At 47.6% G+C, this 16,841-nt stretch overlaps 1 protein-coding gene across 3 annotated transcripts in view; it reads right to left on the reverse strand.

Moving 5' to 3' along the window:
- SSR1 (signal sequence receptor subunit 1) overlaps nt 1-16,619 on the reverse strand; it is a 31,143-nt gene extending 14,524 nt beyond the window's left edge. Inside the window, exons 1-2 of one of the 3 annotated variants that reach the window (XM_053246682.1) lie at nt 16,350-16,619; nt 3,476-3,594 (exon numbers count right to left, since the gene is read on the reverse strand). In XM_053246682.1, coding sequence (XP_053102657.1) covers nt 3,476-3,594; nt 16,350-16,437 — 207 coding nt within the window. In that variant the 5' untranslated portion in view covers nt 16,438-16,619. Of the gene's footprint in view, nt 1-3,475; nt 3,595-4,364; nt 4,497-16,349 lie in introns of those variants that run through there. The other 2 variants (XM_053246683.1, XM_053246684.1) reach the window with 2 other exon arrangements.
- Between the last annotated feature and the right edge of the window lie 222 nt (nt 16,620-16,841).

The following is a 16,841-nucleotide window of genomic DNA, read 5'->3' on the forward strand; positions in this document are numbered from 1 at the left end:
GGCCCGCCGGAGCCCTGGGTGGCCGGCCCGGCCGGAGACACGGGCCGCGGTGGGTGGCGGCCGAAGAAAAGTAAAAGTAAAAATGCTGCCGCCGCCGAAGTCCCACCCTCCCTCCCTCCCAACTTCCGAAACCACCTTACCCCTCCCGTGACAGTTAAAAAAAGAAAGACCTAAATTGAAGAGGGAGAGAGGAGCTCGCAAGCAGTGCTCCTCCCTCTGCAAAGGCTCTGCCCGAACTGGCGCTTGGGGCCGAAAGGATGCAAGAGGCGTCCTTTCCGCCCCAAGCGCCAGTTCGGAAAGAGGCTTTGCAGAGGGAGGAGCACTGCTTGCAAGCTCCTCTCTCCCTCTTCAATTTAGGTCTTTCTTTTCTCAACTGTCACGGGAGGGGTAAGGTGGTTTCGGAAGTTGGGAGGGAGGGAGGGAGGGTCTTCGGCGGCAGCGTCGTCGTCAGTATTTTTTTAAAAAAAAACAGTAAAGGGGAGAGGAAAAGGCTAGCGCCCGTTATTATAACGGGCTTCAAAATACTAGTCTAGTATATTTGTATACCACTCATGTCTCCAGGTGATTTACAATGAATATTACACAAATTGAAACTAAAACAAACCGTTTTTAAAAAACAAGCCTAAGTCAATCATCTAGTTAAAAGCTTGGGTGAATAAATTTGTTCTGAGGATCTGTCAGAGATATGGAAGTCTTATTTCAACAAGGAGCACATTCCAAAGCCTTGGGGTGGCCATACAGAAGGCCCATCCCTGATTAGCCACCAGACAAGTTGGTGGCAACTGCAGATGCCTCTCTCTAGATTATCTCAATGGGCATTGGGGCTCATAGTGAAGACAATGTTCTCTTAAATACCCTGGGTGTTAACTGTTCAGGACTTTATAGGTTACAATAACCAGCACTTTGTATTTTGTCTGGAAACATACTGGTAGCCCGTCTAGTTCTTTTAATATAGGAGTGATATGGTCTCTTTGCGATGACCTGGAAACCTGGCTGCTGCATTTTGCACCAATTGCAGTTTCTAGACTATGTACAAAGGTGTACTTGCTTTAAGCCACTTTGATTTTTCATAATTGAAAGCAGTATAGAAATGAAATATAAATCTATATAATTCTCCTGGGTGTGCCCAGGAGAAATGCGTCCCGGCAGCCCAGCTGATTGGCTGGGCTGCAGGGGGCGCCTGATTGGCTGGCAGCACACCCAGGAGAACGGCAGTGGCGGCCATGGCCGGGGAGCCAGGCGGGCCCGGCCGCGGAGGCGAGGCGGCGGGCCTGGCCGGGCCCGGCCGCAGCAGCACTCTTGGGTCCAGCGGCAGCGGCGGCACTCTCGGGCCCGGCCGCAGAGGTAAGGCGGCGGGCCCGGCCGCAGCGCAGGCGGTGGTGGGCCCGGCCGCACTAGAGGCACAGATGCTCTGTGCCCGGGCCCACTAGTAAATCTATAAATCTCCCAGTAACTGGTATTGCTACTGGCTGAATCAATAGCATACCAGTTAGCAGCAAGATTGCAGAATGTAGCCACAGCATATGCTTGTATAAGCTGGCCTTTTGTGGGAACATAGCCCCTTGGGGGTTTTACTGTACTATACAGAAACCCATACTAGAGGAGGCAGACCTTTAGAGGTGAGTCTTAGGATTGTAACCTAAATATTTGTTATAGGCCAGACACCAATATCCCTTGGTTGAGCAAGGTGATTGAGAGATTGCTGGCTAAGCAGCTCCAGGCAGTTTTGGAGAAAACCAGTTATCTAGACCCATTTCAAACTGGCTTTAGAGCAGGCTATAGGGTTAAGATGGCCTTTGTCAGCTTGATGGATGACCTTAACCAGGGAATCGACAGAGGGAGTGTGACTCTCTTGGTTCTTTTGGATCTCTTGGCAGTGTTCGATAGCATCAACCATGGTATCCTTCTGGATCGCATGGGGGAGTTAGGGATAGGAGGCACTGCTTTGCAGTGGTTCCGCTCCTATCTCTCAGGCAGATTCCAGATGATGGAGCTTGGTGAAGGTTGCTCTTCAAAATGGGAGCTATTATATGGAGTCCCTGAAGGTCTCTATTTTGTCACCAATGCTTTTTAACATCTACATGAAATCACTGGGTGAGGTCAGAAGATTTGGTGCAGCGCGTTATCAGTATGCTGATGACACCCACATCTATTTCTCCTTATCATCATCATCATCATGAAATGACATTTACTCCCTAAACGCCTGCCTACAGGCAGTAATGGGCTGGATGAGGGACAACAAATTGAAGCAAGGCAGAGGTGCTCATTTTAGAAGATCAGAATTTGAGGGATGATCTAGATCTTCCTGTGCTGGATGGGGTTACACTTCCCCAGAAGGAACAGGTATGCAACCTGAGACTGCTCTTGGATCCAGCCCTCTCCCTGGTATCCCAGGTGCAGGTTATGGCCAGTAGTGCTTTATATCAACTTAGGTTGATTCAACAACTGCGTCCATTCCTTGACGAGAACGATCACAAAACTGGTGCATCAGCTGGTCCAGGTTGGACTATTGCAATGCGGTCTATGTGGGGCTGCCTTTGTACGTAGTTCAGAAACTTCAGTTAGTCCAAAATGCGGGAGCCAGACTGGTCTCTAGGGTAACCCGGAGACCCCATATTATGCCTGTTTCCAAGCAGTTGCATTGGCTGCCCATATGTTTCTGGGCAAAATACAAAGTGCTGGTTATTACCTTTAAAGCCCTGAACAGCTTAGGTCCAGGTTACCTTAGAGAGCGCCTTCATTTGTATGATCCCTATTGCTTGCTGACATCTGGAGAGGTCCACCTCCAGTTACCACCAGCACATCTTGTGGCGATTCAGAACCAGGCCTTCTCTGTAGCTGCTCCTGGTCTGTGGAATGCACTGCCAGCAGATATCCATAGTTTGGACTTGTTGGCTTTCAAAAGAGCCCTAAAGACTTGTTTGGCCTAGCCTTCCAAGGTTTTTAAGTTGTTTTAAAGTATTTTAATTGATTTTAAATTATTATGAATTGTTTTAAATTTGTTTTTACATTGTCTCAGTAGCTTGTTTTAAATGGTTTTGCCTTTTTTTAACTTCTTGTACACCGCCCAGAGCCTTTTGGATGGGACAGTATAGAAATGAAAAGAAATGAAATGAATCATAGTCAAAGATTTTTTCAAGTGAGAGACTCTATCCACCCCATCTTTCTCATAATGGGCTGGAAGATCATTCCAACCAGTCCAATATTCCTGGTATATTGGAGTCAAACTTCCAATATAGTGGTGTGCATCTCTTCCCACACCCACCCATGCTGCTCAGCACTCAGTGCAGCTTCTTGTTTCTTTACTAGCTGAAATATCTGTCATTATTATGTTGTAGCTGGGGCAGTCCACACATTTTCTTGATTTGTGGGAGCTCACTATGATGAACTGAGTATCTTGGGCAGGAGACATCTTTTTAAAAGGTGGTGCTGGACAACATTAATGTCAGGAACAGAAACAAATATAGCTTTGTACCAGTTCTGTGGGTTCATCTTCTTCAACTTCTGCTTCGTCATCTTCATCTTCAACTACTGTATCTTCTATTGCTTCCTCATCTTCTGTGGCATCTTGGGCAGCAACTAGCAAGCTAGAACCTAAAAGCAAGGTAAATGGGAAAGTTAAAAATGTTGCATAAAATTAAAATTTGACAAAGTTATTTTCATAATGTTGAACTTTGCCTACAAAGGTTGATATCCAGATTAACGAGGTACTGGGATTAAAAGGTGTGTGTATGTATGACCTTCAGGGCACATTTTCAGGAAGCACAGCAAGTTTCAGAAGGAAAGGGGGACTGGCAAAAATCACACCTCTCCCCTAGCACCAACACAGTATTAATCTGGATATCAGCTAAGAGCTTTAATTGCAATCATCAAATAATCTTTTTAGATCATACCATACAACTCGCCCAATAGAAACATTAACAAGAAAATTCTGCTAAGAACTAATCTGTCTACTTTCCTTTCAATATCCCTACAAGTGGACTAGATTACCTTCTTCATACCATAGGGCAAGAAAAAATTCCTGCTTCTTCTCAAAGCCCTCTACATGTACCAGAGGACTTTGGATGTGTGCATTGTGACAAGCACAAAGAGAGGCTGGCTAGTAAGTAAAGCCAATTTTCAATGACTTAGAAATTAGTTCAATTTACAGCCTTAGTCCAATTTGGTAACTCTAAAATCTCAATATAGAAAAAGACACATTTCCAATAATTTGGAGGTGGGAAAGCATCAGAGTGATTTCCTCCCCACATCACTTTTTAAGGGGCAATAGGGGAAATTTTGCATTAAATTTTTTCACATAAAATTTCCACCCCACATCACAGTGTTGAAGTGAGACCAACAACAACTTAACTGAGCAAAGGCACCTTTCAAAGTGATGATTATCTTATATTTAGCAGGGGAAGAGCAACTTTTCTTATTCATCCCCAGCACAATGTCCTTCTAGTGGCTGTTGCTGGTGTCTACTTTGTATTTCCTTTTAGATTGTGAGTCCTTTTGTGCCTGGGAGCCAACTTATTATTCTTTTTCCATGTAAACCATTTTGAGATTGTTTTAACTGAAAAAAAGAGTTTATAAATAATCAAAATGTTTTTGTGAATGCTAAAAAGCAGTATATTTTAACTTTTTTCAGTTCTTTAATTTCTACATACATTATTGTTTAAATTTGTTCTAGTGTTGACTTGCCATGTAAAGGTATGTGCAGGTTTTGAAATACAAATAACTAGCTGACCAGGCACATAGCATCTATGCCCCTAGTTCGACTCTTCCCCCCCCTTTAGCCCCTTCGCCCCGACTGTCTTCTGGTGGGCGTCTCTGATGCCCACCCGCCCAGCCCGCTTCTCTCCCCCCACCAAGGTTTTTCCTGCTGGTTTCTCCATTCCCTCTTCCTGGTGGCCCAGCCGCCTCCTGACCCCAGAGGGCATGCAGGCCACTGCCACCTCCTCCTCAACGCTGTAGCGGCCACCATTTCCCCTGACAGCAGCTCAATAGCCTCCCACCACCCAGCCAATCCAGCGCCTCCGCCACCCAGCCAATCCGCTGGGTGCCAGACGTATCCCCACGGGCACGTTTGCAAGGATTAATTATAAAGATTGCAAAGTGAACTTGTGTTATTGATCCCGCTCACCCATAAAAATATTTCAGTTCAATTACTCTGCTACCCCAAAAAGCAACATTGGCTTACAGTGAAGAGTTCTTCTTCCCTGTGTTAGGAGCTCATCAGATAGGTTGTGTACTAAGCATGCTTGAGAAAGAACTGGATCATGTGACATAATTTTCTGCTGTAAGCCACCTCCCAACCCCAGTTCTGGGGCTGTTGCGAACAGTGAGGAATGTCAAGTGGAGAGAGCTGATCCGAGTTGGAAGCATCTGTATGAAGTAAATAGCTAGAGTACATGGTAAGAAACAGACAGCATAGAATCGAGAACAATCTGTGGAAGAGAATATGGGCAGACAGGATAGCGTAGCATCTGTAACCTTGAGAGCAGTCTCCTCCGTCAAAAGGCAATCAACTGAATGTCTGTACGACTATTCCCTCCTGTAGAAAAAACCCAAAGGAAGGTCATACATCTGGATGGGGCTGATGAGCTCCTAACAAAGGGAAAAAGAACCCTTCACAAGTAAGCCAATGTTCCTTTTTTTACCTGTGTTGGAGCTCAACAGATAGGGACTTGCCCAAGCAGAGAGAAGAAGAAAGGGAAGGAAGGCTATATTAGACCACCTGTTGGAGGACTGTGCGGCCGAAGGCAGCCTAGCGAGAAGAGAAGGAGGAAATCTTGTAGTGGTGAATGAAGTGAGTAATCCAAGACCAAGTAGCAAGCTAGCAAGCTAGCAAACTTCCGGAAGTGGTGTGTGTGCAGAAAAGGCTGCGGAGGTGGCTGCGCTCCTGGTGGAATGAGTGGTTATACCTCCAGGGGGAGGGAGATTAAGTGACGTTTAGGCTAGGAGAATGCAAAACTTGATCCAACTGGTAAGAGTGGCCTTGGATACCTTGTTGCCCAGAATGGACAGATGAAAAGAAACAAAGAGGGAGTCTGACTTGTGAATGTCTTTGGTGCATCAAATTTAGATGTGCAATGCCCTACAAACGTCCAACTTATGCCAGAGTTTTTCCCTGGGATGGGATGGGGAAGGGCAAAAAGAAGGCAGGATGACATCCTGGGACCTATGGAAGGTGGTGTTGACCTTAGGGAGGAAAGTAGGGTCAAGCCTAAGGTTAACAGAGTCAGACTGGAAAATACAGAGTTCTCTATGTACAGATATGGCATTTAGTTCAGACACCCTGCGGGCCGACGTTAATGGCCACGAGGAAAAGGACCTTGAAGGTTAAGGCCTTCAGGGGGATGGAAGAAAGGGGTTCAAAGGGAGATCTGGCTAGAACGTTCAGAACTTTGTTAAGGTTCCATGAGGGAAAACGTTGGAGAGGAGGTGGTGCTATGTTGGTGGCCCCTCTGAGGAACCTAGAGATATGTGGGTGAAGGGAGGATGAACCCATGTCAGTAGATGCGAGGGCCGAAGCTGGTTGCCTCAAGGTACTAAATAGGATACATAGGTCCAAGCCGGCCTGTAGGAAGGCGAGACAATGCCTTCTGTAATGCTGGCAGACAACGGGTCTTTGCAATTGGCGTGTGACCAGTGTAGGAAGGCTGCCCAAGTTGCTTGGTAAACCCTGTTGGTGGACTGTCTACGAGAGGGCAGAATTGTATTTTGGACAGGTTTGGAATAGCCCTGGGCAGCTAGCCTCAAGCGCTCAATTTCCAGGCAAAGAGTTGTACCCATCCGGGGTCGGGATGGAGAAGATGGCCTTGTTGAAGGAGGTCTGGACAAGTGGGTAGGTGCCACGGGGGGGCTTACTGACAGATCAGGTAGGTTGGGAAACCATGGTCTGCAAGGCCAATGAGGTGCAATGAAAATCATTTCCGCTTCCTGAGTACCTTAGTGATTATGGCCGTGGGATGAAAGAGGTAGAGGAGAGTGTTTGGCCATGGCGAATTCAGGGCATCCGTTGCTTCCACCTGAGGAGAATGAAACCTCATGAAGAAGCCAGGCAGGAGATGGTTGGAGTGAGATGCGAAGAGATCTACTTGGGGATGGCTGAAGACTTGAATGATTTGGAGGAACACAGCGGGATGGAGACCATTCTGCTGGGTCAAGGGATCTTCGACTGAGCCAATCTGCTTGTGTGTTTCCCTCCCCCTTGAGGTGTTCTACATTTATGGATTTCAGATTGGTCTTCGCCCATTGGAATAGGAAGTCGGATTCCTGCATCAGCGATTTGCCTCCTTGTTGGTTGATGTGTGTTTTGGCGGTAACGTCTGTTCTGGCTAGAACGTGCTTCCCTTGAAGGAGATGCTGAAACTGAATGAGCGTGAGACAGACTACTCAAAGTTCCAGCCAGTTTATGGATCTTTTCGCCTCCGTGGGAGAACACGGGGCCTGTGCTAGGTGGCCCAGGCAGTGGATTCCTCAGCCGAGGAGGCTGGCATCTGTGGTCATCACAAGGTGGAGAGGTTCAGACAGCGGGAGGCCTCTGAGGAGAGCTGGAGACAGCCACCACTGCAGGAATTGTCTGAGTGCCAGAGGCAGGGGGATCAAGTGGTGGGTGGAGGACATAATCATGTTTTGAAAGGGTAGGAGCAGCCATTGAAGAGGGTGGGAGTGCCACCTGGCCCATGGAGTACATTCCAGACTCGCTATCATGGAGCCCAGGGCCTGGGAGAGTTCAATGACATCTGCTGAGCACCTCTGAAGGAAGCACAAATGGGTAGTGATTTTTTCCCTTCTTTCTAGCAGGAGAGATATTGAGTCCTCAGAGGTGTCGAAGAGGGCCCCCAGGTGAACAAGGGATTGAGAGGGAATGAGGTGGCTCTTTTCTGTGTTCACCACAAAGCCATGGTCCTGGAGACATTGAAGTGTCACGCGGACATCCTTCTGGGCTTGACGTAGGGATGGAGATCTGATGAGGATATCATCCAGGTACGAATGGAAGTGTACCCCCTGGAGGCGGAGGTGGGCAATAACCACTATGACTTTTGTGAAGACACGGGGGGCGGAGGAGAGCCTGAACAGGAGGGCACGGTATTGGAAATGTTGACTGTCATATGAAAAATGGAGCAAGACTCTGTGTTATGGTCAGATAGGGACGTGAAGGTAAGCTTTGGAGAGGTCTATGGATGCAAAGTAATCCCCTGGATGGATGGTCTCCTTGATTGTGTGGAGGGATTCCATCCTGAACTTTTTCTTTTGGATGAACCGGTTGAGAAATTTCAAATCAAGAACTGCCCTTCAAGAGCCGTCCTTTTTGGGAACAAGGAAGAGGATAGAGTACATGCCTTGAAATCTTTGCGTAGATGGAATGTGTTCTATCGCTCAAATTTGAAGGAGATGGTGAACTGCTTGGAGCATCCGAAGATGTTTGGTCGGATTGTTGGAGTGTGATGAGGGTAGAAAACATTGGGGAGGATGAGAGGAGATTGAGGGTGTAGCCATTGGATACGGTGTTGATGACCCAGTTATCGGTGGACATGGACATTCAGGTTGTGGCAAATTCTAACAACCTGCTGCCCACGGGGATCAAGTCATTGCTTATGTGGCGCTGATGTGGAGAAAAAGGGCTCTGTTGCTGGCTCCTCTGGAGTTGCCCCTGAAGTGCTGGCGCCATTGCGGACTGCCGAAACCTCTGGAGTTTTGGGGTTGGAGGTCCCGGAACTATGTGGAGGGCTGACTATACAGTTGTCTGTTGGGACAAAAGGAGTGAGCGGGGGCTTGAAATAACCTGCTAGAGTCCCTGCAGTTGGTGGACATGGCTTTCTTCTTATCTCTAGTTTCAACTAGAATAGGGTCCAGTACCGGGTCGAAAAGGTTAGAGCTGGAGAAAGGAGCCGACATCAAGGCAAGCTTGAACTTGGAGTTCACATTCCAACTTTTGAGCCACAGTGATCTGCGTACCACTACTCCGTCAACCATAGCTCTGGAGGACTGTTGAACTGTCCAGGCTGGAGTCTGCCATAATGGCCGCTGCTTTGGCCATTTTATTGATGCCTTGGTGCAGTTTGGTGTTTTCAGGTAGAACCAGGGCCACAAGTTCCTTGGCCCGAGAGAAAATGGAGTTGGTAGTAGCCACTCTAACGGCCGTAGCGTCATGTAACTTTTTAAAAAGTGAGCCACACTTCCTGTCTTCTTGGCGTCTCAACTGCTCTTGGCCCTCCGTATGCAGGATAGAGCCTGACACCAGTTGGGCTACTGGAGGATCTATTTTGGGAGTAGCCAGTAGAGCCATCACTTCTTGTGGGAGAGGGTAGTGCTTTTTTGGAAGACTGCCAATTGGTTTGAAAGACGCCAGGCGTCACCACTCAGCACATATAACCTTGCAGAAAAGAGGTAGGAATGGTACTGCAGTGGAGACAGAAGAATCTGAGGGGGAAATGTTCTGATTCAGAGTCGGTGGTGGGTAGGTGGATTCAGAAGGTGCCACACATTAATAGTTCTCTTTGCCTTGGACAAGAAAATATTGAAATCGGCTGAAGAGAAAAGTCTACACGAGCTAAGGCTAGGATGGGCCACATCCTCGTCTGATAGTTCTCCATCCTCCTTGGTAGAGTCAATAGGTTCAGCAGGTTCCAAGTGTGAGCAGTCAGAGGCAGAAACGGGGATGGAGGGTCTGGCTGGGATAGGAGGAGGAACAGGCAGAGGGGGTGGGGGAGACCTGTGGAGCTGGAGCAGGAGGGAAACGAGGAGCTAGGACAGGAACAACAGGCACTGGGGCAGGAGGATCAATCAATTTATTACAGCCTTAGGCCATACAGAGAACATACAAAGATTAAAACAAGATTAAAAGCAAAATATGCCAGCAGTAATATAATACATAATAAGGGGCAGAGGAGAGAAAGGAGGTGGTGTGGGAGGGTGCCTGGGTCGCTTTGGTCTCCTATTCTCCTGAGAGGAGCGGCGTCTGTATGTTCTTTTGCGCCTGAGAGGCAAGGGCCTAGGAGCAAACAGACCCCATTCAGAAATAGGGATGGCACGCCTGTGGGGGCTAGAGTCCGGGGATGAGGAGGACAGATGCTCACTGCCCCTTCTAGGAGTGTGCCGAGGTAAGTTAGGGCCAGGCACCAGTGGTGGAGCAGCAGACGCAGGCGGCTCGAGAAGCAGAGCTCAATAGAAGAGTAGTCGGACAAAAACTCTCTCCTGAAAAATTCCCTTAGCCAATGGGTAACCCTCGGAGGAAAGGGAGGGGTGGAGGTACTTACAGGTACTGGAGTGGCTGGAGAAGCATTCGAAGGAACAGCAGCTGGTGGAGTTTGTATCAGCAGTGGGAAGGGAATGCGTATGCCAGCTGGTTATCCCTCAGGCAAGGTCAAGGACTCCAGGGGATTGCCCGAAGGGCACTGGTTATCGGCCTCAGGAGGCAACGTCTTGTGAGGGCGCGGTTTTGTTTTAGACTTTTTGCATACTGCTTTGATCAACAGCCGCTCACTGAGATGAAATGAGCTTTCCAATTTAGAGGTAGGTGACTTGTGTCGCTTCTTTTTCTTTGAGGGGGATGATCCACACAGTGTTTAGTCTTCTTTGGAGCTTTGGTAAAAAGCAGCTCTGAAGTTCTTGCCTCCTGCATTAAAATGGTGGGAGAGGTAGGCATGAGAAAAGCCAAGTCCAGTTGTTGGATGGGAGCTGTGGCCATATGCGCCGAGCTGCCCAGGTCCAGCAACAGTTGGGAACCCTCCGAAAGAGAGACCTGCAGGAGCTTTGTGGCGTGAGCCAGCTCCATCGGAATTTGCCAGAAATCAGCAAAAGAAAAATGTCCTTTTTGGGGTCAATTAGCTGAATTATAAAGGGGAAAAAAAGTTGAGAATAGAGAAATTGGAGTAGCCAATAATGAGACCAGCTCTCCTCCCACTTTTGCACAATCTAGATAGTGAGAGGAGGAGAAAGAGAGCCAAATGTAAATAAGAATAAGCAAAAGGCAAGCAAAAAACGCTAACTAGAGAAGAGCTCTCTCCATGAACGTGTCAGCTCGAGCAAGACAGAACTGAAACTGGGGTTGGGAGGCAGCTTACAGTAGGAAATTACATCACATGATCCAGTCCTGTCTTGAACATGCTCAGTATACAACCCTATCTGATGAGCTCCAACACAGGGGGAAAATGTTGATATATTTATACAGCTTGTAAAATTAATAGTTAACTTTTTAAAGTTAAAAAAAAATTAAATACATATAGAATGATCAATCATATGAAAATCAGGCACGCAGAAGGACAATTGGTATACTCAAGTTCAAGAAAATTACGCAAATGAGGCAAGTTTCCATAGGAGAATTTTCCAACTGAAACTTTTTCAGTAAAACCACATTACTGCTCTAACATACATGAGTAAGACTAGATAGACATATGCACCTTTGTACTGTTTAAGCAAGCCACCTAATGGCTCAACGGGGACATGACCTCTAACAAGCCAGAGGTTGCCGGTTTAAGCCCCTGCTGGTATGTTTCCCAGACTATGGGTAACACCTGTATCAGGCAGTAGGGGTGTGCATGGAACCGCCACACTGCGGTCCGGCACTGGGGTGGGGGGTCGCTTTAAGAGCGGCAGGAGGGTTTACTTACCCCTCCTGCCGCTTTCCGCTGTGGCGCCATAATTTGTAGAGTAATTGGGGTGGCAGGATACCTCCCTGCCGCCCCTTCCCCGCTGCGGCTCTGCAAAACTCCCAGTAATGCTTTGCGCGCGCTTCACGTCACTGATGTGTACGCGCGCAAAGCATTACTGGGAGCTTTGCAGAGCCGCAGCGGGGAAGGGGCGGCAGGGAGGTATCCTGCTGCCCCAATTTCTCTACAAATTACTGCGCCACAGCGGAAAGCGGCGGGAGGGATAAGTAAACCCTCCCACCGCTCTTAAAGCGACCCCCCACCCCCAATCCGAACCACCCAGGTCCGGACCGGTCCAGAGGCCTTTTCAATGGCCTCCGGACCGGTCCGGGCCCATCCCTATCAGGCAGCAGCGATATAGAAAGATGCTGAATCATCTCATACTACGTGGGAGATGGCAATGGTAACCCACTCCTGTATTCTACCAAAGACAACCACAGGGCTCTGTGGTCATCAGGAGTTGACACCAACTTGAAGGCACACTTTACTTTACTTAATGTTTAAGCATCAGATACAAAACACAGAAGTCTTGCATCTGATGGATCAAGCCAAGATGTAATGTAAAGAGGAGCCATCCCCTTCCTGTGCGCCAGTGGCAGAGGAAGGCCAGCAGCGGCCCATGTTCGGCTGCCATGGCCACCCTCACCCCGCCCCCTGCATCTGATATTGGGTGCAGAGAGCATTTAGCAGTTATTTGAATAACTGCTTTTATTTTAATAACTGCTAGTTATTTTAACAGCTAATCAAGAACACAAGGTATTGGTTGAGAGGTCTTCAGGGCATCAATGAATCAGAAAGAGCAGGAAGAACTGCCCCCTCAGTATGCAATGCAATCATGATTTTTATGCTCCAGACGGATACTGGTTATGCCTCTTCAAAGGTAGGATTAAATTGAGATGCCAAAGTTCAGGGAGAAAAAACAGACACATACACAGCACAATCAGGCGCAAAAAACCTTTTCAGTCATATTTCCGTACTCCAAAGTCTGCAACTGAAAAACTAGAAATACAGGGGGAAATATAACAAATTCACTATCCTCACCCAGTGTTCTTTCTAATTTTTTCCATCTCTGTGCACAATGAGTTTTGTTCTGAGCGGCAGTATCAAGGCAGTCTGTGTGCACGTGTATTCAGAGTGGGACCTTCCTGATTCAACCTGAGCAGGATCTAAAATTAACTGAGCAGACATCAAAAACCGTGTGAGTGTGCACACATGAGTCACCGTGGTGTAGTGGTTAGAGTGCTGGACTAGGAGACCTGAGTTCCAATCCCCATTCAGCCATGAAACTAGCTGGGTGACTCTGGGCCAGTCAATTCTCTCACAGCCTAGCCTACTTCACAGGGTTGTTGTGAAAGAGAAACTCAAGTATGTAGTACACCACTCTGGGCTCCTTGGAGGAAGAGTGGGATATAAATGTAATCATCATCATCATCACCACACCTTAGAGGGAACACTGTCCCCACCCCCTTTGTGAATGCATGAAGCATTTTAAAGTACTATTTTAAAATAATAGTTACATTGTCAATTTACATGGCTGCAAATTTCTTAGATCTAAAAAAATTTCATACACTGGAAAATTGAGAACATCAAATTATTTCTGCCAAACATATTGCTCTTGCAACAGGACAAGGCCTTTCTACAATATAGTATGATTCCTCTTGCTGCTTAATGCTCTTAGATTCCTCCACCTTACATAAGAGTCCTGCTGGATCAGGCCCAAGGCCTATCTAGTTCAGCATCCTGTTTCCCCAAGTGGCCAATCCGATGCCTCTGGGAAGCCCACAAGCAGGAGATGGAGGCATGCTCCCTATCCTGCCATTGCTTCCCTGCAACTAGTATTCAAAGGCATCTGGAGAGCTGGTCTTGTGGTAATATGACCTGTCCCCTTAGCAAAGCAGGGTCATCCCTAGTTGCATATGAAAGGGAGACCTGATGTATGAGCACTGTAAGATATTCCCCTCAGGAGATGCAGCTGCTCTGGGAAGAGCAGAATGTTTCAAGTTCCCTCCCTGGCATCTCCAGGATAGGGCTGAGAGAGATTCCTCCCTGCAACCTTGGAGAAGCCGCTGCCAGTCTGTGAAGACAACACTGACCTAGATAGACCAATGGTCTGACTCAGTATATGGCAGCTTCCTATGTTCCTATTGCCACTGAACTTAATGAACTTGTCTAATCCTCTTTTAAAGTCATCTAAACTAGTGGCCATCACCACATTTTTGGGCAGCAAATTCCATATATTAATTACATGCTGTATGGAGTTGTACTGTACTTCTTTTGTCTGTCCTAAGTCCTCTCTAAATGGATGATCCATAGATCTAGTGTTGAAAGAAAAAAAAAAACTCTATCCACTTTCTACACACCAAATGTGGTTTTATAAGTCTCAATCATGCCCCATCCCCTGGTTTAAAAAGTCCCAAGTATTGCAGCCTTTTCTTGTAAGGAAGGTGCTCTAGCCCCCTGATAAATTTGGGTGCCCTGTTTTGCACTTTTTCAACCATGAGGACTAAAAGGGGGGGGGGGAAGCATAGGGATTGTTAAACCCTAGTAGTTATACCTCATCAATTGCTTTGATTAGAAAAGTAAGCAACCCAGCACAGTAGGTTGCTGCCAGCAAAAGCTAGACCTGAAGCTGCACTGTGGCAACTGAAATGCATCCACACTACAGCACAGGTGTAGCTGTGTCAAGCAGCGCCAGCAGAGACCCCACATTTCCATTCCACCTACAAAATGATTAAGCAAAGTTCTCAGTTCATGGTGAAACCCCAGATCCAAACGTTCCAGTACAATTTAGTTCATGTGACTTATGCAGAGCTTAGATATCTAGGTTAGTGTAGCTTTAAACAGAACAGGGTACTTAAATTATAATTATTAGATTAGAAGTTAAAGGAAGGCTCATGATAACTGAAAATTAAGGATAGAAGTTGATAGTTAAAATGAATTCTTTCGCATATTTCTATTCCCAGCTGGCTTGAAGAAAAAAAGATGTTCACAATGGCACAAGCAAATGCAACTGAGGTTCTGAACTGCTGCAGGCCACCCAAGCTTTTCCAAGCAACAGCATGCTTTCTATGTTTCTTTGATCTCTCCTATATATTTTAGGCAGACTGATGATGTGGCATTGTGGTAGAGGGGAGGGAGGTTTGTGTAAGGAAAGATACGTATTCAACATCTGTTATGGAAGCCAAACACAGCTCCCCAAACTAAGTGAAGTGCTACCCTTCAGTTGTCTTGAACTAGTATTATGCAACAGTAAGTACTATTTTGTAAATGAGTAGCAGCATGATTCTTTATCTAAACTAAGGTGGGCAACAAAGAGGAAATGCATTTGCAGAATAGTTCTTAATTACAACAGCTTGCTGGGCAGGTAAAGTGTAAAGTGTGCCATCAAGTTGATTTTGATTCCTGGCGCCCACAGAGCCCTGTGGTTTTCTTTGGTAGTATACAGGAGGAGTTTATCATTGCCTCTTCCCACTAGTGCAGGGATTCTCAACCTTGGGTCCCCAGATGTTACTGGACTTCAACTCCCCTAATCTCCAGCTCCAATGGCCTTTGGCTGGGGATTATGGGAGTTGAAGTCCATCAACATCTGGGGACCCAAGGTTGAGAATCCCTGCACTAGTGTGAGATGTCTTTCAGCATCTTCCTAAATCGCTGCTGCCTGATATAGGAGTTTCCCATAGTCTGGGAAACATACCAGCAGGGATTCCAACCGAGTAGCTGAAAATCATTGAGCAGACACTTCAGCATGAACTGCTGTTGCATATTAGAAGCATTAATTTCAATGACACTTGCACTCGTGTACAAATCCCTACCACTAGGCCCTGCCCAGTCAAAGGGAGCCCATGGAGGGCAGTTCTCTCAGGCCCCAACAGACTAACACATTTTGGAGAGATGAGCCCTCATTAGGTTGCTATTGTTTTTCAGGATACTTCAAAACACACACTTAACCAAGGTGAACTCACAGAATTAGTTCTAATTTTTCACTCCATCAAGACAAGACAAGAATCAACAACTTGTAGTTGCACTGAATACCACTAAAAGACTGTATGGTCGTGACAATTTGAAAAGATTCGCTTCCCTTAGCTGTCTAAATTTCAACAGCGCGCGTGCGTTCTCTCTTCTTTTTTAAAAAAGCGCAAGATTGCTCATTTGCATACCCTGTCAACCTTGATCACTTTGCTCGGAAGAGGAAGAGAAACAAAACGAATCACAGCAGCATCGGGCTCTTGAGCAACATGCCACTTGGGTAACGACTCCGGGCAAGGGCGTAAGTTTTCCGCCCTGGCTGACGCCACTGAAGAAACCCATCTCGCCAGATAAACACATGAGCACCAGAAACACGCCCCGGTAACTGGCACGTGCCAACCATCCAATCCCCAAAAGAAAATTAGCGAGAGAGAGAGAGAGAGATGGGTTTCTTCAGTGGCGTATCTATCTATCTTGGAGAGACACAAGCCACGTGGATAAACGACCAACGGAACTGAACTGACACGTCAGCCCAGCGCAGTCGCCTCAGAGACCAGCACGAGCTGGGGGGGGGGGGTCCTCCGTTCTTCCGACCGCGAGGACGCACCAACCGAACCGACGCCAAGTCGCCTCACGCGCGGCTTCCATTTCGAAAACTTAACCGTCCCCGCCGCGCCGCCTGGCGTGCGAGCTCGCTCGCTCCCTCCCCTCACGCGCGGCTCCCTCTCCCTAGACTTCTCTCACCCGGGCCACTGCCGGCGCCGCTGAGGAGCAGGGCGGCGGGGAAGGCCAGCAGAACGAGCAGCAGCAGCTGGGACAGGGATCGCTTCATGATAGCGGGCCAACTAGCGCCCTCGGCAGCAGTTACCACTTTTCGCTGCCGCTACGCAAATGGCGAGAGGCTCCCATCCGGCCGACGTCCCGCCTTCCTAACCCTGCGCCGCCCTCACGTCACCGCTCCCTCACGCAAGCCTATTGACTCCTCCCTTCGCGCCCAACCGAACGCGGGACGTGTCTTCCTCTGGAAGGAGGAGGGAGGACCACGTGACTCCCGTATTTCCTCCGCCCAACGCGCGCCTCTAGCTTCGGTTGCGCGTGTGCAGCAGTAGTGCTCCCGGAGACTACGTTGGGAGTCTTGTAGCCATTTCACGACGGGTGTGGTAACAGTGTCTCTTCTTTGTCACGTTCTTTTTTCCGGTAGTTTTCTGATACACTTGATAATCATTTTTCTATGCC

This window comes from Hemicordylus capensis, chromosome 4 (assembly GCF_027244095.1).
Source record: "Hemicordylus capensis ecotype Gifberg chromosome 4, rHemCap1.1.pri, whole genome shotgun sequence".
NCBI lineage: Eukaryota > Metazoa > Chordata > Lepidosauria > Squamata > Cordylidae > Hemicordylus > Hemicordylus capensis.